This window comes from Anolis carolinensis, unplaced genomic scaffold, assembly GCF_035594765.1.
Source record: "Anolis carolinensis isolate JA03-04 unplaced genomic scaffold, rAnoCar3.1.pri scaffold_15, whole genome shotgun sequence".
Lineage (NCBI taxonomy): Eukaryota > Metazoa > Chordata > Lepidosauria > Squamata > Dactyloidae > Anolis > Anolis carolinensis.
Window position 1 is genome coordinate 11,306,222 of NW_026943826.1, and position 25,127 is coordinate 11,331,348.

Below are 25,127 nucleotides of genomic sequence, written 5' to 3' on the forward strand. Positions count from 1 at the left end.
TGTAAACAATAGGGCAAGGCAATGGGAAAAAGTGCAGAGCCTGGGAGAGGAATGCCTCTGCATTACATCAGATGTGTGCCAATGGGTAATAATAATAATAATAATAATAATAATAATAATAATAATAATAATAATAATAATTAGATAGATAGATAGATAGATAGATAGATAGATAGATAGATAGTAGATAGATAGATAGATAGATACTCTAAGAATCTAAGCTGAGCCTGGGAGAGGAATGCCTCTGCATTACATCAGATGTGTTCCAATGGGTATTAATAATAATAATAATAATAATTAGATAGATAGATAGATAGATAGATAGATAGATACTCTAAGAATCTAAGCTGAGCCTGGGAGAGGAATGCCTCTGCATTAAATCTGATGTGTTCCAATGGGTATTAATAATAATAATAATAATAATTAGATAGATAGATAGATAGATAGATAGATAGATAGATAGATAGATAGATAGATAGATAGATACTCTAAGAATCTAAGCTGAGCCTGGGAGAGGAATGCCTCTGCATGAAATCTGATGTGTTCCAATGGGTATTAATAATAATAATAATAATAATAATAATAATTAGATAGATAGATAGATAGATACTCTAAGAATCTAAGCTGAGCCTGGGAGAGGAATGCCTCTGCATGAAATCTGATGTGTTCCAATGGGTATTAATAATAATAATAATAATAATAATAATAATTAGATAGATAGATAGATAGATACTCTAAGAATCTAAGCTGAGCCTGGGAGAGGAATGCCTCTGCATTAAATCTGATGTGTTCCAATGGGTATTATTATTATTATTATTAATAATAATAATAATAATAATAATAATAATAATAATAGATAGATAGATAGAACGATAGCTACTCTGAGAATCTAATAATAATAATAATAACAATAATAATAATAATAAAACGGGGACTCAGGGCGGCTTACATGGGGCCATGCCCAGGACAATACAATATAGCAAAATATAAAACAACATATCATAATACAATTAAACAATACAATAAATAATAATGTACAGTACAACACAAAATCAAAAAAGCAATATAATAGAATCTAAGCTGAGCCTGGGAGAGGAATGCCTCTGCATTAAATCAGATGTGTTCCAATGGGTATTATTATTATTATTATTATTATTAATAATAATAATTAGATAGATAGATAGATAGATAGATAGATAGATAGATAGATAGATAGATAGATAGATAGATAGCTACTCTGAGAATCTACGCTGAGCCTGGGAGAGGAATGCCCCGCATTACATCTGATGTGTGCCAATGGGTAATAATAATAATAATAATAATAATAATAATAGATAGATAGATAGATAGATAGATAGATAGATAGATAGATAGTCTGAGAATCTAAGCTGAGCCTGGGAGAGGAATGCCTCTGCATTACATCTGATGTGTGCCAATGGGTATTATTATTATTATTATTATTATTATTATTATTATTATTATTATTAATAGATAGATAGATAGGTAGATAGATAGATAGATAGCTACTCTGAGAATCTAAGCTGAGTCTGGGAGAGGAATGCCCCGCATTACATCTGATGTGTGCCAAAGGGTGTTAATAATAATAATAATAATAATAATAATAATAATAATAATAATAATACAGTAGAGTCTCACTTATCCAACATAAACGGGCCGGCAGAACGTTGGATAAGAGAATATGTTGGATAATAACGAGAGATTAAGGAGAAGCCTATTCAACATCAAATTAGGTTATGATTTTACGAATTAAGCACCAAAACATCATGTTATACAACAAATTTGACAGAAAAAGGAGTTCAATACGCAGTAATGCTATGTAGTAATTACTGTATTTACAAATTTAGCACCAAAATATCACGATATATTGGAAACATTGACTACAAAAATGCGTTGGATAATCCAGAATGTTGGATAAGTGAGACTCTACTGTATGTATGTATGTGTGTGTGTGTGTGTGTGTGTGTATATGTATGTGTGTGTATATATCTATCTATATATATAAAAGAGTGATGGCATCACGGCGACCGACAAAACAACAAAACTAAAGGCTCCCCAACCTCGAAATTCGATAACACAACCCATCATCCACGCCTCCAAAAAGAAAAGAAAAATAAAGTCCTCATTAGAGGGAGAGGAAGACTTGTTTTTATCCAATTGCTGCCAGTTAGAAGGCTAAGCTCCGCCCACACATGACCTTGGAGGAGTCTACGGACAACGCCGGCTCTTCGGCTTAGAAATGGAGATGGGACCCAAGTCTGAACAAGAATCAGATTTGTTTTCGGTGCAGTATGACATTCCATGACAAACACTGTCACGATAATGAAGCCCTTCCGTGAGAAGGTGGATTATATTAATTTATTATTATCATATTATTGTGTTTTTTGCCACCTGTTGAGACATGCCTCCTCCAACCCGACAGGTGGATTTCTCGGCCGACAGGTTAGCTGGGTCGCTGTGAGTTTTCCGGGCTGTCTGGCCATGTTCCAGAAGCATTCTCTCCTGACGTTTCGCCCACAACCATGGCAGGCATCGTCAGAGGTTGTGGATGGCCCTTGGCATCATAAAATACTTCATGAAAGCAAAAGGAAAAGCAGCTGCTTTTGGAAATACAGAAGTCGCCGTGCAACTCGATACGCACACAACGAGCCAGGGTGGCAGGCGCGCACATGAAGGCGGTCCGACCGGTTTGTTCGGTTTCCAAAGTTCAGCTCCGGATCCGGACTGTTCTCCAGATAGAGACATACAAAACCTGGCTGCTTCCTGCCTGGGGCAACCCTTTGTTGGGAGGTGTTAGGCAAGCGGGGTTGATCTATCCGTGGAATGGTGCCCAGGGTGGGAGAAAGATCTCTTGCCTGTTGGAGGCAAGTGTGGATGTTGCCATTGACCTCCTTGATCAGCATTGAATAGCCTTGCAGATTCAAAGCCTGGCTGCTTCCTGCCTGGGGCAATCCTTTGTTGGGAGGTGTTAGGCAAGCGGGGTTGATATAGCCATGGAATGGTGTCCAGGGTGGGAGAAAGAACTCTTGTCTGTTGGAGGCAAGTGTGGATGTTGCCATTGACCTCCTTGATCAGCATTGAATAGCCTTGCAGCTTCAAAACCTGGCTGCTTCCTGCCTGGGGGAATCCTTTGTTGGGAGGTGTTAGGCAAGCAGGGGTTGATCTATCCGTGGAATGGTGTCCAGGGTGGGAGAAAGATCTCTTGCCTGTTGGAGGCAAGTGTGAATGTTGCCATTGACCTCCTTGATCAGCATTGAATAGCCTTGCAGATTCAAAGCCTGGCTGCTTCCTGCCTGGGGCAATCCTTTGTTGGGAGGTGTTAGGCAAGCGGGGTTGATCTATCCGTGGAATGGTGTCCAGGGTGGGAGAAAGATCTCTTGCCTGTTGGAGGCAAGTGTGGATGTTGCCATTAACCTCCTTGATCAGCATTGAATAGCCTTGCAGATTCAAAGCCTGGCTGCTTCCTGCCTGGGGGAATCCTTTGTTGGGAGGTGTTAGGCAAGCAGGGGTTGATCTATCCGTGGCATGATGTCCAGGGTGGGAAAAAGAACTCTTGCCTGTTGGAGACAAGTGTGAGTGTTGCAACTGGTCAGCTTGAATAGCATCAAAGAGCCTTGCAGCTTCAAAGCCTGGCTGCTTCCTGCCTGGTTGGGGGGTGGGGGGGGGGTGGAATCCTTTGTTGGGAGGTGTTAGACACCTACTACGAGGCACCCATAGAAAATCACATCAGCTGAGAGGGCAGGATATAAAGCAAAGTAATTAAAAATGATTTATTTTATAGTGGATTTTATAGTGTTTTGTACAGATGTTTGTTTGATGTTGTTGTTTCTGTATATGCATATGACCATTGGTCGGAGCATTAATAAATTGATTGATTGAATAAAAATAAATACATTTCGAAATAACTTTCCTTTCTATTTTTATGGATGTAGGTGAACTACAACTCACCCAAATCAAGGCGAATTTCCCCCAAAGGTCTCCAGTATTTTTTGTTTTTGTTTTGCTGGTTATGAGGGCTCTGTGTGCCACGTTTGGTGGAGTTCAGCGTTTTAATTTTAACCAATTTCTGTTTCTGTTTCCCCTCCTTTCCGTAGCCTTTGTAAATCCGTCCTCAGGAGGAGCAACGCCATGTCCAAAAGGCATTCGGGCACTTTAGTCGGAGAGAAAGCGCTCCTTTTGGAGCACCAGCTGAGCTCGGATTTGCACACCGGCAACAACAACAGTGCCGTATGCGCTCATGGAAACTACGGATCCCTGGACAATGCTGCCTTTGCAGCTGCGCCGCCAACTGGGCAGCCAAACGAGCCAACAACCGAGCCAACAACCGGGCCAACAACTGGGCCGCCAACCAGGTTGCCAACCGGGCCACCAACCGGGCCAACAACCGGGCCAACAACCGGGCCACACCGGATCGTCCTCAGCACCGAAAGCCCGGCAGCGCTCAAGGTGGGCACCCAGCAGCTCATCCCCAAGAGCCTGGCCGAAGGCACCAAGTCCAAACCCCCCGCGCGGCACCAGAGCTTCTCGGCCGCCGTCCTCAGCCACGAGGCCGCCCGGTATGACCCCAAGCGCATGTCGGCCCCCAGCATTTCCATCGACGACCTGGAAATCGAGGGCTCGGGCGAAGGGACGCTGAAGCGCAACCTGCGCAACATGTCGTACCGGGCCGCGATGAAAGGCGTGGGGGACGGAGACGAAACCAAGCCCGGCGGCGGCCTGAAGCCTCTGCCGAGAGAAGCCGTGGCCCAAGGCGCTCGTAGTCCTGGGAGAAACAAGGTAAGTCCCCTGACAACATTTGTTTCAGGGTCTTGCTGTGAGTTTTCTGGACTGTTCGGATTAATTGCAACATCCACACTTGCCTCCAACAGACAAGGGTTCTTTCTCCCACTCTGGAGATATATAAACCCCACTTGCTAGTTTCCAACAGACGTCACAACCTCTGAGGCTGCCTGCCACAGATGTGGGTGAAACATCAGGAGAGAATGCTTCTCGAACATGGCCAGACAGCCTGGAAATCTCACAGCAACCGAAAGATAGATCATTCCACAGATAGATAGATAGATAGATAGATAGATAGATAGATAGATAGATGTATATATAAACCCCACGTGCCTAGTTTCCAACAGACGTCACAACCTCTGAGGCTGCCTGCCACAGATGTGGGTGAAACATCAGGAGAGAATGCTTCTCGAACATGGCCAGACAGCCTGGAAATCTCACAGCAACCGAAAGATATAGATAGATCATTCCACAGATATACATATATAAACCCCACGTGCCTAGTTTCCAACAGGCCTCACAACCTCTGAGGAGGCCTGCCACAGATGTGGGTGAAACATCAGGAGAGAATGCTTCTCGAACATGGCCAGACAGCCTGGAAATCTCACAGCAACTGAAAGATGTAGATAGATAGATCATTCCACAGATATATATATATATATATACACACCCCACGTGCCTAGTTTCCAACAGACCTCACAGACCTCTGAGGATGCCTGGGTGAAACGTCAGGAGAGAATGCTTCTCAAACATGGCTAGACAGCCGGGAAAACTCGCAGCAACCCAGTAACACAGTTTGACACCATTTCAACTGCTCTGGACTCCTGGAATACACCCCACTTGCCTAGTTTCCAACAGACCTTACAACCTCTGAAGATGCCTGCCACAGATGTGGGCGAAACGTCAGGAGAGAATGCTTCTCAAACATGGCTAGACAGCCTGGAAAACTCACAGCAACCTAGTAACACAGTCTGACATCATTTCAACTGCTCTGGACTCTTGGAAGTTGCAGTTGAGATATCCGTGCATTCATCACTGGAGTTCTGGACTATCTTTTAATTTATTATAATTATTATTATTATTATTATTATTATTATTATTATTATTATTATTTATTGTGACACAGCAAACAAGATAGATATGCTGGATTTCGTATCACAAAATCACAAGTCGAACACTTCCCAAGTGTCTAGGACTGTGTGATGTATTTTCGGATGATGCGTGCAGATCCGAGTAGGGTGGCCTTTTGCAGTTGTTGTTGTTGTTGTTGTTATTATTATTATTAATTGCCTGCCTCTCCTTTCGGCAACATAATCGGCCCAATTTGGGCAGAAATTCAAGAAGGGCGCTTCCAGGCGGGACAAAAATGCGGGTTTTTAAAACCTGCTTTCGTGCGCATTTTTGTCCCTATCTCCAAATGAAAACTGGGTTTTCCCATTCTGGTGTGTAGATGCCTTCCCAGTAAATACTGGGAGGGCATTCGGACACCCAAGCTCCACAAAACATCCTAAAGAAAAGTTCAGGAAACATCCTGCATTTTTTAGTTTTGTTCGTCTTCCTCTTTAGCTCGGTTCGTGGTCTATTTTTGACGGACTTGCAGATGGTCTTCATTATCATCCTCATTGGCCGATACATGATGTTGGGTCAGAGATCACTGTGCTTAAAGGCCAAACAAATTAACTCCTTCCATCCCAAGAGCGGAAATCCTACACTCGAGATCTGGCTCGTCTTAGTGTCTTCCAGGAACCAGAAAGTTAAGGGACTGAAATGAACAAAAAAATTACCAGGGAAACGAGAGACTATTTGGAAATGTCGGAACACAACAAAGCTCTTTCGAAGCATCTGGTCTTTCCCAGGAATGTTTCATGAGAGAAGAAGCTGGAGCTGGGTATCAACAAGAGTTCATAGTCTCATCCTTGAGCAAAGACGGGCTCCAGCTGCTTTCCAAACTTTCCAGAGAATGCTGGCCATTCCTTTTCCCCGCGAGCCTGGAGAATCTCAATTGTCAAGGATGTCTCCGAAATGCCATTTTCCATCGCTTAAGTGCTGGGAAAGAATTTCGCCTCTTCGCATTTTTCACTTTTCATTAGTTCTTTTTGAAAAACATCCCGAGCAAATTAGCTCTGGATGCATCAGTGGGCTCTTTGGTTGTAAGGTGAACTACAACTCCCACTCTGGTGAGTCAGTAGGTTGAGTCACTCATGGGGGTTCTGTGTGCCAATTTAGGTCCAGATCCGTCATTGGTGGAAGTCTCAGTTTCCGTAGTTGTGGGTGAACTACAACTCCCAGAAAGCAAGGTCAGTTCCTAACCCTAACCCAAATCCCTCCAGTCATCACAGATAGATATATATATATATATATATATATATATATAGTCAGTTTTATTATATATATAGATGTTTAACTGTTGCTGTAAACTGCCTTGAGTCTGCAGAGTGAGGTTGAATGGGCCTTAAGAAGCATTGCTAATAACAAGGCAGCAGAAGACAATGGGATTCCAGCTGAAGAGATCAAGAGAAGGTGGCGATAATAATAATAATAATAATAATAATAATAATAACAACAACAACAACAACTATTGTAAACTGCCTTGAGTCTGAGGAGTGAGGTTGAATGGGCCTAATAATAATAATAATAATTATTATTATTATTATTATTATTATTATTATTATTATTATACTTTATTTATATACCGCCCTATCTCCCGGATGGGACTCAGGGCGGTTTACAGTCATAAAAGCAACACAAACATTACATAACAACATAATACACATTATTAAACAAAGTAAAATAATACAATTATAACAATAAATCACACTTACATGACCAGATCAGGGGACGGGAACCATAAACCCAATATATTAAAATGTATCATTTTAGGCTAGGGAAATCTTGTGCAATATATTCAGGCTCAGAAATCGGCAGTAGTCCAATGTAATTACTCAAAAACCAGCCGACACCACCAGGTCTTAAGAAGCATTGCTAATAACAAGGCAGCAGGAGACAATGGGATTCCAGCTGAAGAGAAGGTGGCGATAATAATAATAATGATAATAATGATGATGATGATAATAATAACTGTTGTTGTAAACTGCCTTGAGTCTGCGGAGTGAGGTTGAAAGAACCTTAACTATTGCTAATAACAAGGCAGCAGGAGACAATGGGAATCCAGCTGAAGAGATCAAGAGAAGGTAGCAATAATAATAATAATAATAACTGTTGTTGTAAACTGCCTTGAGTCTGCGGAGTGAGGTTGAATGGGCCTTAAGAAGCATTGCTAATAACAAGGCAGTAGGAGACAATGGGATTCCAGCTGAAGAGATCAAGAGAAGGTGGCGATAATAATAATAATAATAATAATAACTTTATTTTTTTTATCCCGCCTCCATCTCCCCAAGGGGATTTGGAGCGGCTTACATGGGACGAGCCCAATTGATCTAGAAATTTCCTAAATAAATAAATAAATAGGGCATCTGGGGTCGAAACAACTACGTTCTGCTTATGTAAGGCTGCATTCCAAGGGTAGCAGTGGACTTCGGCAGTAATCCCCAAATCAAGGGCTTTTCCTGTCTCGCTGGGATTGTCTTGGCAACACTGGAGATGCGAGAAAGCTAGCCAGGAAAATTCCATTGAGTTGAGAAATGTGTGTGCCCAAGGAAAGGTCGAGAAATAGTTCTGAGGGATTGTTATGAAAAGTATCCCATAAGTGTCCGTCTCATTCTCTCTAGCGAACCTTTGGCCGGAAACGCATGCAGCGGCACGGAGGCTCCTTCAAGGACGGTGAGTGCGAAGCCCTGGAAAAATGTTATTGTGAAGTTTATTATTTGCAAGGTAAGTTGAGTTACAGAATAGTCTGAGACCTTGGTGTCACTTATCCGTCCCGGTTTCTGCCTCCAGATCCCCGCTTGTACCAGGAGATCCGTGAAAAGGGCCTCTACTCCATCAGCCACGAGTCGGACGACGACCTCCTCGACATCCCCGAGGAGGCCCCGAGTTCGGACTCCATTATCGTGGTGAGCAACTATCGCCCTGCGCACGTCACCTGGAGCCAGCTCCCAGAGGTGAGAACGGACCTTGACTTTTGCTTTGCAGCAGACTGTGTGGCGAGTGAATTAGAACCAGACATCTTGAGGAGTGAGGTTAGGAAGCATTGCTAATAACAAGGCAACAGGAGATGATGGGATCCCAGCTGAAGAGATGAAGAGAAGGTGGCGATACTATACAGACGATCTGTATAGGAAGGGTAATAATATCAAGGATAGCTTTGACTGTGTGGTGAGTGAATTAGAGCCAGTCATCCTGAGGAGTGAGGTTGAATGGGCCTTAGGAAGCATTGCTAATAACAAGACAACAGGAGACAACAGGATCCCAGCTGAAGAGATGAAGAGAAGGTGGCGAGACTATACAGAAGATCTGTATCGGAAGGATAATAATATCGAGGATAGCTTTGACTGTGTGGCGAGTGAATTAGAACCAGACATCCTGAGGAGTGAAGTTGAATGGGCCTTAAGAAGCACTGCTAACAACAAGGCAGCAGGAGATGATGGGATCCCAGCTGAAGAGATCAAGAGAAGGTGGCGAGACTATACAGTAGATCTGTATAGGAAGGATAATAATATCGAGGATAGCTTTGACTGTGTGGTGAGTGAATTAGAGCCAGACATCCCGAGGAGTGAGGGTGAATGGGCCTTAGGAAGCATTGCTAATAACAAGGCAGCAGGAGACGACGGGATCCTAGCTGAAGAGATCAAGAGAAGGTGGCGAGAATATACAGATCTGTATAGGAAGGATAATAATTTCGAGGATAGCTTCGACTGTGTGGTGAGTGAATTAGAACCAGACATCCTGAGGAGTGAGGTTGAATGGGCCTTAAGAAGCATAGCTAATAACAAGGCAGCAGGAGACTATGGGATTCCAGCTGAAGAGATCAAGAGAAGGTGGTGAGACTATACAGTAGATCTGTATAGGAAGGATAATAATATCGAGGATAGCTTTGACTGTGTGGTGAGTGAATTAGAGCCAGACATCCCGAGGAGTGAGGTTGAATGGGCCTTAGGAAGCATTGCTAATAACAAGGCAGCAGGAGACGACGGGATCCTAGCTGAAGAGATCAAGAGAAGGTAGCGAGAATATACAGATCTGTATAGGAAGGATAATAATTTCGAGGATAGCTTCGACTGTGTGGTGAGTGAATTAGAACCAGACATCCTGAGGAGTGAGGTTGAATGGGCCTGAAGAAGCATTGCTAATAACAAGGCAGCAGGAGACAACAGGATCCCAGCTGAAGAGATGAAGAGAAGGTGGCGAGACTATACAGAAGATCTGTATCGGAAGGATAATAATATCAAGGATAGCTTTGACTGTTTGGTGAGTGAATTAGAACCAGACATCCTGAGGACTGAGGTTGAATGGATCTTAAGAAGCATTGCTAATAACAAGGCAGCAGGAGACGACCTTTACCTTTATGGCTGAGCCGATTGATATATATCTCAAAAACGAGAAGTGATAGGGGGAAATGGGCACAATTTTTGAAACAAGGCAGTCAAATATTGAGCCAATGATCTCCTCGCCCTTTTTATGGACTGGAAGTCTCTTTAAGGAACTCTTGGCCACGAAGGCCAAAGATGTCTTCCTGGGACGGCGCCTCCGCCTTCCAGGCATCTGCGCTCTGAGCAGGATCAATCATGTTTGCTGACAGCCCTGTTTTTATTGTTTCAGACATAGGTAGGGCGAGATAACAGGGAGAAGGGAAACGCCCTGCAAGGAGCAGGACAGTAATAATATACCTTGCGTGGTGAGTGCAGGTGGCGAGTTCGTTCTCACTAGTGAGTTCCTGCTCCACGATAGACGTTATATCATTCTTATTCATCTATACACACAATAAAAGTGAAAGTAGGTATGAAACCATAGTGCGCCCGGCTCAGCTAAGTATTGTTTGTCTTCTGCAGGTCCAGGAAGCAGGAATTCTGGAGTCGATATCTCAAGAGGAACGCAAAAGGCAAGAGGTAAGCTGTTAGACCACGTATGGACAAACTTCAACCTTGTCAGGTGTTTTGGACTTCAACTCCCACAATTCCTAACAGCCGGCCATTTCTGCCATGGATTTGTAGTTCGCGATGCAACGTATCAAGAGGACATTCCTCCCGATTGTGTTTTTGTTTGGCAGGCCATTTTTGAGATCGTAACTTCAGAGTATTCCTACATGAGGAGCCTGGAGATCCTGGTCAACCACTTCTTGAAGTCCGAGGGGCTGAAGGAGACCATGACCCAGACGGACCACCACCACCTCTTCTCCAACATCGGGGACATCTTGGCGGTCAGCAAGAGGTACGTCTCAAGGGGAAGAAGCTTGGAGTAACGTTTTGGGAAACACAGAAAATCGAGGATGACATTGTCCCTGTAGGAAAGCCTTCACTTGGGTGGTGGGAAGGATGGCGTTTGTGGAGGACATTGGCAGGAGTGTCTTCCTTCTCCTTTTCTTTTGTCCAGCTTTTTCGAGGACTTGGAAAAGCGGCACCAGGAGAACGTCCTGATCCCAGACATCAGCGACATTGTGGCGGCTCACGCCGGCGGCCGTTTCAACCCCTACGTCATCTACTGCTCCAATGAGGTCTACCAGCAGAGGACCCTTCAGAAGCTCTTGTGAGTGGCCCACTTGCTCCAAATTATTGTGACATGCGTGCTGGGCCCATAACCATTGTCAGGAAAGGGTGAAATTGAGACACATCCACCTTCCGTCTCAATTTTCCTAAATTGAGACAGAAGGTGGATGTGTCTCAATTTCACCCTTTCCTGACAATAAGTCTTCCCCGTATCCGGACCCGAAACCATTTCCCTGTTCCGTTTCAGAGCCACAAACCCAGCCTTTAAGGAGCTCTTGAAGCAGATTGAGCAGAAACCAGAGTGTGGCAGCCTTCCTCTGATCTCGTTCCTCATCCTCCCCATGCAGAGGGTCACCCGCCTGCCTCTGCTCATGGATGTAAGTAAAGGCAGTGGGGCTTTGAATATCGCTTTTGGAACGGGCTGGGCTGTGTCACTAATAAATAAATCACTACTGGCCAAAAGGTCATCAGATCAAAGCCTGGGTCGGATTGAGCTCCCGACCATTAATAGCCTAGCTCATTGTTGACCTAAGCAACCCGAAAGACAGTTGCATCTGTCAAGTAGGAAATTTAGGTACCACTTTATGTGGGAGGCTAATTTAATCATAAAAACGTGTGGAAGAATGAGGAAGTACTCCCATCAAGGGCTCGGGTGTCACAGTGGATCGAGCAGACCCTCATGAAGCTGGGAAATGTTAAATTGCCTCTTTGTCTGTCCATATGTCATGCGTCTAATAATGACATTGAATGTCTTCCTTGCTTTCAGACTGTTTGCCAGAAGACGCAAATGTACACTCCAGCTTATGAAGCTGCCACTCAAGCTCTGAAGGCCATCAGTAAGGTAAAAATCTTGAGATATATTACCAGCTTGGACTCATTGCTATCGTTTGTTTAGTAAGGAGGGTAGGGCTTGCCTTTAGATGCGGTGTCTTCTGCTCACATGTCCTTTAGCCTCTCCCCTTAACCTCAGAGCAAGTTGCAAGTCCCATTATCTCCATAATGGATCATCAAAAGGGATGGGAGTTGTGGTTCAATAAAATCTTATAAGTCCAAAGTGTCTCCCAATGCTCAATGCTCCAGTACGATTCCTTCCCAAGTCATCCTCAGAGCCCGAGATGCTTGTCTGTTCTTACGATGTGCTGTAGATGGATTAGGAATTAGCTGGTTTTCCTCGTAATAGACAGTAAGAGCACCTAAAGCTTCCGAGAGCTTCTGTTCGACCATTTCATTGTGCAAAAGTTGCCCATGTTTCTGTATTTCCAGCTTGTGAAGCAGTGCAATGAAGGCGCCCACACCATGGAGCGGACGGAGCAGATGTGCACGTTGCAGAAGCAGCTGGCATTTGGGAAAATCAAGGTGAGACCTCGCCGGGGTCCAAACCAGGGCTGGATGTGATTTAGATGGATTCGGAATCAGCTGGTTTCCCTGTAATAGGCAGTAAGAGCACCTAAAGCTTCGGAGAGCTTCTGTTCAACTATTTCCAAGCTCTCTGCTTGGTACGATCGATGTGCAGCTTCTGCCTTTCCTGAAAATAGCTAGTTTTGGAATCATACGTGGGTCTATTTTTCCATAATTCTATGGAATTACGTCGCTGGGACCTTAGTATTAATTATTAGACACGTCCAAAAAATCGTTTTGAATCGTATATCGGAATTATTTCGGATTGTTCTCACTTTTTGATACGCATTCCGAGACATTGTCTCACAACGCAACCAGCAATTTAATTTGAACCATTGTTGGACCATTCTCTAATTGTCTCTTAATGTTTCGTTAATTTTCCCACCCCCCCCCCCCAAAAAAATTTTTTAATATATTTTTTAAAATATATTTTTTAAAATTTTTGTTTCTGCTCCCCGGCCAATTAGAAGCTTCCACGATGGACGCAAAGGTGGGAGCTAATGTCCTCTGCGTCCACATGGAAGATTGCCATACAAGGCCGGTGTGTAGCAATTTCGCATGCGCGTCCGCCGTTTTAGAAACATTTAGAATCATAACGAATTTTCTGAAATATCCGAAATTTTTGGGTGAAAAAATCTGAAATACTTTCTATATCGAAGCGCCAGCGCCCCCTACTTTAGAAACGAGAATTGAAACTTTTTTTCATCGATCTGACATGCCTATTAAGTATCCCACTGTGGTCCTCTTAGTCCATGGTTTTACTGCTCAACTTCCTTCGAAGCCGGGAGCGAGTTGTATATCGTATATTCGCGACTGTGCATTGCTTAGTGTTTACTGTGCTCTGCTTAACTACATATTGCCTACTTATTGGTTTGCGTCGCTAGAAAATGTACCTCTCTCGCCTCGTCTTGTCTGCTTGCAAAACCCTTTCTTCGAAGGCGGCTGTGTAAATAGCTACCTACCTACTCCATCCCTCGCTTTGTAAACAAATCCCGTCTTCTTTTAGTTTGGGTTGGGTTTGTTTATTTAGCAGGTATTGCTACGGGAAGAAAGCCAGTCTGAGTCACATGGAGTCATTTCACTACCATAGCTAAGGCTCTGGTTTAAGGAGGTTTTGAAGCAGAGGCCAGATGGCCATCTCTCGGTGGGGCTTTGATGGTGCTCTTCCTGCCTGGTAAAAGAGGGATGGACTGGATGGGCTTTGGGGGTCTCTTCCAACTCAACAACAACAATAACATAGCAATTCTATCTTCCTGTCTGGTGGAAGAGGTTGGACGGGATGGCCTTTGGAGGTCTCTTCCAACCCAACAACAATAACAACAACATAGTAATTCTATCTTCCTGTCTGGTGGAAGAAGTTGACTGGATGGCCTTTGGGGGTCTCTTCCAACTCAACAACAGCAATAACAGCAACAACAGCAACAACATTGTAATTCTATCTTCCTGTCTGGTGGAAAAGGTTAGACTGGATGGACTTTGGAGGTCTCTTCCAACCCAACAACAACAATATAGTAATTCTATCTTCTTGTCGGGTTGAAGAGGTTGACTGGATGACCTTTGGGGGTCTCTTCCAACTCAACAACAACAACAACAATATAGTAATTTTATCTTCTGTCTGGTGGAAGAGATTGGACTGGATGGCCTCTGGAGGTCTCTTCCAACCCAACAACAACAACAACATAGCAATTCTATCTTCCTGTCAGGTGGAAGAGGTTGGACTGGATGGCCTTTGGAGGTCTCTTCCAACCCAACAACAACAACAATAATATAGTAATTCTATCTTCCTGTCTGGTGGAAGAGGTTGGACGGGATAGTCTTTGAGGGTCTCTTCCAACCCAACAACAACAACAACAACAACATAGTAATTCTATCTTCTTGTCAGGTTGAAGAGGTTGACTGGATGGGCTTTGAGGGTCTCTTCCAACCCAACAACAACAACAACAACAATATAGTAATTCTATCTTCCTGTCTGGTGGAAGACGTTGTACTGGATGGCCTTGGAACGCTCTTCCAACCCAACAACAACAACAATATAGTAATTCTATCTTCCTGTCTTGTGGAAGACGTTGTAATGGATGGCCTTGGACATCTCTTCCAACCCAACAACAACACCTAGTAATTCCATCTTCCCGTCAGGTGGAAGAGATTGGACTGGATGGCCTTTGCGGGTCTCTTCCAACCCAACAATAACATTAACAACAACTATATAGTGTTTCTATCTTCCTGTCTGTTGGAAGAGGTTGAAGTGGATGGCCTTTGCGGGTCTCTTCCAACCCAACAACAACAATATAGTAATTCCATCTTCCCGTCAGGTGGAAGAGATTGGACTGGATGGCCTTTGGGGGTCTCTTCAAACTCAACAATAATAAGGGATAATAATATAATAATAATTCTATCTTCCTGCCTAGCAGAAGGAGGCTGGACTGGATACCCTTCCGCTGAAGTTGTCCGGTCCCACGATGGGTCTCGATGGCATCCCATCAGTTAAATCCCAGTCACTTGACTCGTTTTTGTGTGTCTTATCTTTAGAACTTCCCGTTGATTTCTGCATCTCGGTGGCTGCTGAAAAGAGGGGAGCTCTCCTTGCTCCTGGCAGAAGACGGGGGGATTTTCCGCAAGGGCTCCGGACGTGGGGCCTGCTATCTCTTCGTCTTCAATGACGTCCTGATCATCACCAAGAAAAAGAGGTGAGGGAGGGGAAAGGGCACCTCAACTTCTAAATTATTTTTAATGCAATTTTATCAAATGTGTTGGATACTAGTTCCCTTTGCCCATTGCAGCGAGGAGAGTTACACGGTCCTGAACTACGCCATGATGGACCAAATCTCGGTGGAGAAAATGGAAAACCCAGATGCTCCTTCATCTCCGTCGGGGAAGCCCAGCTCGAGCGGCATCTCCCGTAACGTCCACTTGTTCCGGGTGGCCATGAACAGGGACAGCGAAGGCAAGCAAGAGACAATTGTGTTGGCGGCAGAAACCCTGTGAGTCCATATTGCCAACATGCCTTGAAAGGGATTTTCTGTGAACTCTATCTCTATATATATCTATCTAAGTAGACGTTTTGCTTGGTTGGTTTGTCCCATGAAGGCTCCCTGTGGATATATTTCTGGTGCCCCCAGCAGAGCAGCTAGCCTTTAAGTACAGGAGTCAAGCACACACTCAGCTTTCTAATGCAATCTAAGTCAAGGTTTACCAGAAGCAAGGGAGCAAAGGTGGCTTCTTGCTTCCTCAAAGAAAGGAATGAAGGGATGAAGGAAGGAAAGTAAGGGAAGGAAGGAAGGAAGACAGAGGAAGATGTATGAGATATATAATTTCAGTCTGTGATCCTCACCCTTATGCATTCTCTGCTTCGTTGTCTAGGGAATGTGAGTCTCTATTGCCAACCATGTTCCAACAACCTGCTAAGATACACATGCCTTAAAAGAGATCTTCTGTACTATCTAAGTACAGTATACATTTTGGTTGGTTGGTTCGTCCCATAAAAGCTCCTTGTGGCTTAATGAATCTAGACCAAACGTGGTACACATACCCTTCAGTATACAACTTAATATAATTGTAGGGTTTGAACTAAAAAGAACTCACCCTTTTAGTCCCAAAACACAGGGAATGAAAAGGAATAATAATAATATACTTTATTATTTTTATTTTTATTATTATTATTATTATTATTATTATTATTATTATTATTATTATTAATGCTGGGGGAAATGAAAGGAAAAAGGAAGAGAGGCCGACCAAGGGCAAGATGGATGGATGGTATCCTAGAAGTAACTGGCTTTACCCTGAAGGGACTGGGGGCGGCGACGGCCAACAGGAAGCTCGGGTGTAGGCTGGTCTATGAGGTCACGAAGAGTCGGAAGCGACTGAACAAATAAACAACAACACTTTATTTATATTTCGCTCTATATTCCGACACTGGGTTGAATGCCCTTAGCCTTCAAAGAACAGGGAACAATCACTCACTTATCTGGGTCAAATATCCCTAGCCCTCCAACAGGAAACAAACTGTCAATCAAATGCTAGCTTAAGTACCTAGCCTTCAAGACAAGCATTCGCACAGCTTTTTGGTGCCGCCAGCAGAGCAGCTAGCCTTTAACTACAGAAGTTAAGCACATACTCAGCTTTCTACTGCAATCTAAGTCAAGGCTTACCTGAAGCAAGGATGGAAGAAAGGGAGAAAAAGGGAAGGAATGAAGAGAGTAATGGAAGGAAGGAAGACGACGACAGGGGAAGGTGTATGAGATGCATAATTTCAGTCTGTGATCCCCACCCTTATGTATTCTGTTTCGTTGTCCAGGGAATGTGGTGCTGGACAGAGAAACATGGAAGCATTTTGTTTTGAAATACGTTGTGCTTGTTCTCTTTGCTTTTGGCAGGAGCGACCGTGCCCGATGGATCATGGCCCTGACGCACAGGGAAGACCAGAAGACGAGCGCTGCAAACAAAGGAGGTACAGCTTTGGGGTTTCAAGACCTTGCTACCTTCACGCGGGAAGACAACATTGCAAATCTACCCCTACCTTACAATAACAACTATTATTATTATTATTATTATTATTTATTATTATGACACAGAAAACAAGCTAGATATGTTGGATTTCGTATCACAAAACCACAAGTCGAACACTTCCCAAGTGTCTAGGACTGTGTGATGTATTTTCGGATGATGCGCGCAGATCCCAGTTATTATTATTATTATTATTATTATTATTATTATTATTATTCCGTCCTTCTCCCCAAGAAGACTCAGAGCAGATTACAGACACAGACCAACATTCAGTTACAGTGAAATACAATGAGATACAAATACACAGACAAAGGCAAAGGCTTCTCCTTTCATTTCCGGCTCCGGAGGCGGTGCTGATCTTTGGCTCTTGGAAAGGTACTCAGTCGAGGAGCCTGACATGTATTAATAATAATAATAATACTTTATTTATATTCCGCCCTTCTCTCCAAGGGGACTCAGAGTGGATTACAGCACATAAACAAACACAGGCTAACATTCAATGCCTTGTTAAAGCGAAATACAACGAGACACAAATACACAAAGGCAAAGGCTTCTCCTTTCATTTCCGGCTCCGGAGGCGGTGCTGATGTCTGGCTCTGCAGGAGATGCTCTTCTGTTTCGGAGCCTGCGTGTTTGAATAAACCAATTAGAAACATGTGTTTCTCTTTCTTCCAAGATCTCAAGCAAGTGGAGATTACTCGCCCATTCATGGCCAAGCAGACGGACGAGATTTCCCTGCAGCAGGCAGATGTCGTCTTGGTCCTGGCTAGAGAGGAAGGTGAGTAGCACTGCGAGAACATCCGTATGTATCTGGAGGTTGTTGAAGAGAGGCTGGATGGCGATCTCTCGGGAGGGCTTTGATTGTGGCGGAATAGGGTTGGACTGAATAGCCCGACTATAAGATCGCGTTCTTGCCTGTTTTGTCCTAGGCTGGTACTTAGGGGAGCGTCTGCGGGACGGCGAGAAAGGCTGGTTTCCCCAAAGCTGTGCCCAAGAGATCACCAACCGCAGCACCGTGGAGCGCAACGTGCAGCGCATGGAGCGGTTGCGGATCGAAACGGACGTATAACGGACCTTCGTACACCGGAACACTTTGGGATGTGATGCAAGTCACCGGAGACTGAAAACTTGGGTCCTGACACTAATGGGGTTGGAACGGAGCTACTCTCTCAAGAGGTGAAGACATTGGTGCTAAGTGAGTAGCACCCCAAGATTAAACCCATCTTGACGGTTACCAGGACCTTTATTTAGCATCTGACCATCCGGATGGGCCTCGACTAGAAGAATATTTTGCTCTGAGGGTATTGGGATCTTGCAATATAGAGAGCCATGTGCGCGGCACACGATGTTATGGGACTACAACACGGGCAAGAAGTCGTGTTGCATAACGGAATCTCCCATCCGTTATAACAAATCCTGCCACACAACAAAACTATGAGAAGAGAGAGCAGCCATGCCTTTTCCGTCTCCTCTTTCCCGGCTTTTGCTCTTTGCACTATCGTTGCACAACTGCAGATTGCGAAACAGTGCCATCATGTTGCCTCCGGGTGCGTCCCATAAAGGAAGCTGGCCAGTAGTTTTATTGTTTCTTCGAGACTCGCCGAATTGCCACAGCTGAGTCTCTCGTGGGTCTGTGAATAGCACTAAACAATCCCAATCCCACTGGCATGTTCCCGCAACCCCCAAGTGCCATATCTGCATCATATGATTAACATGTTTATATTCTTTCGTCCACCGAATTGCCACAGCCGAGTCTCTCATGGGTCTGTGAATAACACTAAGCGATCCCAATCCCACTGGCATGTTCCCGCAACTGGCAAGTGCCATATTGTCATTTTTTTGGCTCGTTCCTCGTCCACGGACTCCAGTGTCAGCACTTTGGAGTTGCTAGATCCATTCAAAGGAACACTCGGAGGTATTTAATGTGAATCAACCCAGTTAAGAAATAAATGAGCAATGATTTCACAACCTAGATTCCGTTCTATTCAGTTTAGTTGATAGGATTATCAGCAGGTTATTGTCAGACTTTTACGTTGTCACATTGTCTTCTTCGCCAGCTTGATAGATGATCCTCCTGCCTTCACCACCATGGTTTATCTTTGGTGATGTGTCCCTTTTGCCTGGACATTTTGGAGTTTTAGGTACTGGGATTTATAGTTCACCTGCAATCAATGAGCACTCTGAACTCCACCAATGATGGAATTGGACCAAACTTGACACACAAAACCTCCATGACCAGCAACAAATATTGGACATCTTTGGGGAAAATTCACCTTGATTTCGGGGAGTTGTAGTTCACCTATATCCAGAACCCCAACACTGATGGATCTGAATCCAACCTGGCTCACATACCTGATATGCCGAGTTGTAGTTCACCCACAACCAGGGAAACTGTGACCTCTACCGATGATAGACTTGGACTGACTCACCATAGTGGGAGTTGTAGTTCACCCTATAGCCTGAGAGCACACTGCACCCCACTAATGATGCATCCAGAGCAAACCTGCCCAACATAACAAACTTGTAGTACTGATGGGAGTTTCTCGGGGTTAACCTGGCATACTGAGAGTTGTAGTTCGATTAAGATAGATAGATAAATAGATAAGACATAGCCCTCTAAGGCCCTGAGTGGGACAATATGACAATTGCCTTTAATATTAGTCTCATTGAGCTGATGGGGATTCACCCCAGATACATGTACACAGAACAACAGCCTTCAGATAATTTCTGGGCCTTGCAAACTATCTGGAAATGGTGCAACTCTGCTTCTGTCTTGTTTAGACAGAAGCGGAGTTGCACCATTCATTTTGCTCTGGTTTGGTGTTTCCGTTGTGTCATACTTACCATTGCAGATTGCAAAATCTTGCCACAGGGTTGCATAAAGAGTGTGTGTATATATACAGATAGATATATAGATAGATATATATACACACACACACATACATACAGTTTGATATGCACAATATAACATCCCACTTGGCATAAGGCACCTCGTAGCGTTCCAGTTTTTCGTAAAAGTCACCTGTGAAAGACACAGCAGGGAGAAGCCCAAGACGTCGAGAAAAGTACGTCTTGGGTTATCCACATTAGACACACAATTCTATTTCATGGGGCAACATAGGCACGTTGGACATGGAGGGCTGTTGGAAAGCGGCATCTTCGATAACCAGGTGACGCCATTCGGTATTAGCAATGGGCCGCCATCCGTTTCCGCACGTTTGCCCCAATGTGAGCGTCTACTTGCCTGAGATGTTCATTCACAGTCTGTTCCAGGATTCTTGGTCCCACAAAGGCCTCCGTCGCACAGGCTCTTGATAATTGTCTGATGCCAAAATGGGCACAGAGAAGTCTATCATTCCACGGTGACAACCAAATCGAGCTGTCTTTGGAGCAGATGTGATGCATCGACTGATGGAGGGACCATCCTGAAGGAACCCCAGTAAACACTCTTCGGAATTGGCACAACTGCAAGGAAAGTGAGAAGGGTACCCACTCAAGTACTGGCCTCGACAGCTCGACAGATCTAATTTGCCAAATAGTCACTGTTGAATGTTTTTATGTTGAATGTTTTTATATTGTGGAATGATATTTTAAATTGTAAGTCGCTCGGAGCACTCTGGTGGAGAGCGACTAATTAAGAAATAAAGTGAAGTGAAGAAGAAGCTCGCCAAAGCCCAGGAATGTGGACATTTTGCTCTGAAAACTGACCATTCTAAATCTCCCATTTGAACATCATTTTCCCGCGGATAGGGCTAAGCAATGTCGTGGCTTTAAAACTTGAGTTTTGGTGAGCTTTCTTGTATGGGGTCAAAGTCTCCCAATTCCCCGCAAAGCTTTAAACATAATTCTGGTATAAACTTTACCTTAGTTATTTAAAATTGGGGAAAGAACTCCACTTGTTTTGTTCCGACCCTTGCCTCGTGCTGGACACCAACTGCGGTGGGCCTCCTGGAAAAGACATGGTTGAGTTAGTTAGGATTTATTTCGGAGGCTTCGGCTGTGCCCGTTAGGCAGCTCTCCAAGGTGATGCACATATGCTCACAGCTTCAGCCACATATCGAAACAACCCACACTTTTGCAGAATCATAATTCATATTCCTTTGGGGGAAAGTCATAAATAGTCTTTCCAATTCTGACCATACTGTTGCACCTGCGTTCCTTTGCGAAACAAGCCCTCCCTGCTGTCGTTGGTCTCCCTTACCTTCCCGACATGTCATCCCGATATAGCCGTTAAGGCAAAGGCATCGTCCGTTCTGGGCGTTGCAGTACGCGTTGGCCGAGGAACACCCACAGGTCAGCGCACAGTCGGGGCCATATTTCTTCAGCGGGCAGTCTGGCTCAATGTGAGGGAGAGAGGAGAGCGGTGAAACACGGCAGCCGCAAATAGAAATAGTTAAACAGAAGCTCGGTGAAGCTTTAGGTGCTCTTACTGTCTATTACAGGGAAAACCAGTTGATTCCTAATCCATCAAAAATGTAGACCAGCTGCTGCCAGAAGGGATGAGTTTCATCTATTCTGATGATTGCGCCATTGCCACTCAAGCAGAGAGCTTTGAAATGGTTGAACAGAAGCTCTCTGAAGCTTTAGGTGTTCTTACTGACTATTAGGCATGTCCGATCGATGAAAAAAATGTTTCAATTCTCGTTTCTAAAGTAGGGGGCGCTGGCGCTTCGATATAGAAAGTATTTCCGATTTTTTCACCCAATTTTTTTGGATATTTCCGAAAATTTGTAACGATTCTAAATGTTTCTAAAATGGCAGACGCGCATGCGCAATCGCTACACACTGGGCTTGTATGGCAATCTTCCATGTGGACGCAGAGGACGTTAGCCCCTACCTTTGCGTCCATCGTGGAAGCTTCTGATTGGCCGGGGAGCGGCAGCCATGTTAGGCTGCGCTAAGCTCCCATTCAAGGTAGGTTGCAGAAACAATTTTTTTAATATTTTTAAAAATATATTTAAAAAATGGGGGGGGGGAATTAACAAAACATTAAGAGACAATTAGAGAATGGTCCAACAATGGTTCGAATTACATTGCTGGTTGCGCTGTGAGACAATGTCTCAGAATGCGTATCAAAAAGCGAGAACAATCCGAAATAATTCTGATATACGATTCAAAACGATTTTTTGAACATGTCTACTGACTATTACAGGGACACCAGCTGATCCCTAATCCATCTAAAACACAGATGTGTGTTTTCATTTTTAAGAATAGAGAAACATCGAGCTCTGAGGATGACCTCAGTGGAGCACTGCGGCACAACAACATACGTGGGAGCCACTCTGGACCGTGCTCTGACCTACAAGAAGCACTGCTTGAATATCAAGCAAAAAGTGCCCCAAATGCCTCTTCCCTGTATCCTGGAGACCAAACCGGATTGTTTAGAGGTCCCGTTGGATCGCCAGGCGTGGCAAAAGGCACCACCCCTTTTACTATGGGTTAACTGACCTTCGTCACACTTGGCACCCGTTTTCCCAGGAGGGCAGAGGCAGCGTCCGGTAGCCGGTTCACACGGAGCGTTCCCTTCGCAGTCACAACGACGCTGGCAATTTTCACCATACGTCCCCGCATCACAGTCTGTAGCCAAATGATTGATATATAGATAAATAGATAATTAGCGATGGAGCGGGTCCTCAATATTTGCTGGGACTCCAGGACTGTTTGGGCTGGGTGATAGTAGAGCTAAGCATCCAGGAAGATATTGTTGCTCAAAGATCTCTCGGAATCCCATAATCCTTCAGTATTACTCGATGGTCAGCTTTCACTATAGGGTTGTACTAGAGGACCTAGGAGCCTCCAGTGGCCTAGGGGATAAAAGCCTTGTGACTTGAAGGTTGGGTTGCTGACCTGAAAGCTGCCAGGTTTGAATCCCACCCGGGGAGAGCTTGGGAAGTGTTCGACTTGTGATTTTGTGATATGAAATCCAGCATATCTATCTTGTTTGCTGTGTCATAATAAAATAATAATAATATAATATATCTTATTTATATTCCGCTCTATCTCCCGAGGGGACTCAAGAGTGGATTACAGGTTATTATATATATTATTATATATTATAATAATATATTATAATATATAATATATAATAATATATTATATCATTATATATTATATTATTATTATATATTATTATCCAATGCTTTTATTATCCATCATTTTAAAATGTATTTGCTATGCAATGCTTTTGACACAAAATAAAAATATATTATTATATATATGGCAAACATTCCAAGGCGTTATACAGTTGACAGAGACAGACAGTACACAAACAGAGGCAAGGCTTCTCTTTCAGCTCCAGCTCCACGCGGGGACATGAGAGAAGCCTCTCACAAGGATGGTAAAACATCAAAACATCTGGGCGTCCCCTGAGCAACGTCCTTGCAGATGGCCAATTCTCTCACTCCAGAAGCAACTCCGGTTGCTCCTGACACGAAAAAAAAACAAACTAGAGGACCTACAAATTCCAGCTAGCACTGTGGGTTAAACCGCCAGCTACAAAATATCTTGTCAACCGGAAGGTTGACCGTTCAAGCCGCAATCGAGGTGAGTTCCCGCCGTCAGCCTAGCTTCTGTCTACCTAGCAGTTCGAAAACAGCAATGTGGGTAGATAAATAGGTACCGTTTTAGTGGGGAGGTAAAAGGCGCCCCTGAAAAACATGCCAGCGATTGACAGACTCCTCGACGTGGAAGAATGGAACAAAAACATGCCGGAAATGAAAGAGGGAAGCCTTGCCTCTGTTTGTGTACTGTCTGCCTCTGTCAATTGTATAACGGCTTGGAATGTTTGCCATATATATAATAATATAATATAATATAATATAATATTATAATATATAATAATAATATATAGTAACCTGTAATCCGCTCCAAGTCCCCTCGGGAGATAGAGCGGAATATAAATAAGATATATTATACTATTATTATTATTATTATGACACAGCAAACAAGATAGACATGCCGGATTTCGTATCACAAAATCACAAGTCGAACACTTCCCAAGTGTCTAGGACTGTGTGATGTATTATTATTATTATTATTATTATTATTATTATTATTATTATTATTATTATTATATTATGACACAGCAAACAAGATAGATATGCTGGATTTCGTATCACAAAATCACAAGTCGAACACTTCCCAAGTGTCTAGGACTGTGTGATGTATTATTATTATTATTATTATTATTATTATTATTATTATTATTATTATAACACAGCAAAAAAGATAGACATGCTGGATTTCATATCACAAAATCACAAGTCGAACACTTCCCAAGTGTCTAGGACTGTGTGATGTATTATTATTATTATTATTATTATTATTATTATTATGACACAGCAAACAAGATAGACATGCTGGATTTCATATCACAAAATCACATGTCGGACACTTCCCAAGTGTCTAGGACTGTGTGATGTAATATTATTATTATTATTATTATTATTATTATTATTATTATTATTATTATTATTATAACACAGCAAAAAAGATAGACATGCTGGATTTCATATCACAAAATCAAAAGTCGAACACTTCCCAAGTGTCTAGGACTGTGTGATGTATTATTATTATTATTATTATTATTATTATTTTATGACACAGCAAACAAGATAGACATGCTGGATTTCGTATCACAAAATCACAATCGAACACTTCCCAAGTGTCTAGGACTGTGTGATGTATTATTATTATTATTATTATTATTATTATTATTATTATTATTATTATTTTATTATGACACAGCAAAAAAGATAGACATGCTGGATTTCATATCACAAAATCACAAGTCGGACACTTCCCAAGTGTCTAGGACTGTGTGAT

At 43.3% G+C, this 25,127-nt stretch overlaps 2 protein-coding genes across 6 annotated transcripts in view; one reads left to right on the plus strand and one right to left on the minus strand.

Moving 5' to 3' along the window:
- arhgef16 (Rho guanine nucleotide exchange factor 16) overlaps positions 1-19,271 on the plus strand; it is a 19,766-nt gene extending 495 nt beyond the window's left edge. Inside the window, exons 1-15 of one of the 2 annotated variants that reach the window (XM_062965612.1) lie at positions 2,409-3,993; positions 4,113-4,794; positions 8,526-8,577; positions 8,695-8,858; positions 10,746-10,802; positions 10,964-11,124; positions 11,287-11,439; positions 11,647-11,776; positions 12,166-12,240; positions 12,663-12,755; positions 15,327-15,484; positions 15,578-15,778; positions 17,174-17,247; positions 17,980-18,081; positions 18,233-19,271. In XM_062965612.1, coding sequence (XP_062821682.1) covers positions 3,941-3,993; positions 4,113-4,794; positions 8,526-8,577; positions 8,695-8,858; positions 10,746-10,802; positions 10,964-11,124; positions 11,287-11,439; positions 11,647-11,776; positions 12,166-12,240; positions 12,663-12,755; positions 15,327-15,484; positions 15,578-15,778; positions 17,174-17,247; positions 17,980-18,081; positions 18,233-18,372 — 2,295 coding nt within the window. In that variant the 5' untranslated portion in view covers positions 2,409-3,940 and the 3' untranslated portion in view covers positions 18,373-19,271. Of the gene's footprint in view, positions 1-2,408; positions 3,994-4,112; positions 4,795-8,525; positions 8,578-8,694; positions 8,859-10,745; positions 10,803-10,963; positions 11,125-11,286; positions 11,440-11,646; positions 11,777-12,165; positions 12,241-12,662; positions 12,756-15,326; positions 15,485-15,577; positions 15,779-17,173; positions 17,248-17,979; positions 18,082-18,232 lie in introns of those variants that run through there. The other variant, XM_062965613.1, reaches the window with a different exon arrangement.
- Positions 17,704-25,127, minus strand: part of megf6 (multiple EGF like domains 6) — a 79,430-nt gene continuing 72,006 nt past the window's right edge. For 3 of the 4 annotated variants that reach the window (XM_062965605.1, XM_062965604.1, XM_062965607.1), the window contains 4 exons: positions 22,752-22,880; positions 21,505-21,636; positions 21,167-21,251; positions 17,704-20,768 (listed from right to left, as the gene is read on the minus strand). In XM_062965605.1, the coding sequence (XP_062821675.1) occupies positions 21,172-21,251; positions 21,505-21,636; positions 22,752-22,880 (341 nt within the window). In that variant the 3' untranslated portion in view covers positions 17,704-20,768; positions 21,167-21,171. The remainder of the gene's footprint in view (positions 20,769-21,166; positions 21,252-21,504; positions 21,637-22,751; positions 22,881-25,127) is intronic. The other variant, XM_062965606.1, reaches the window with a different exon arrangement.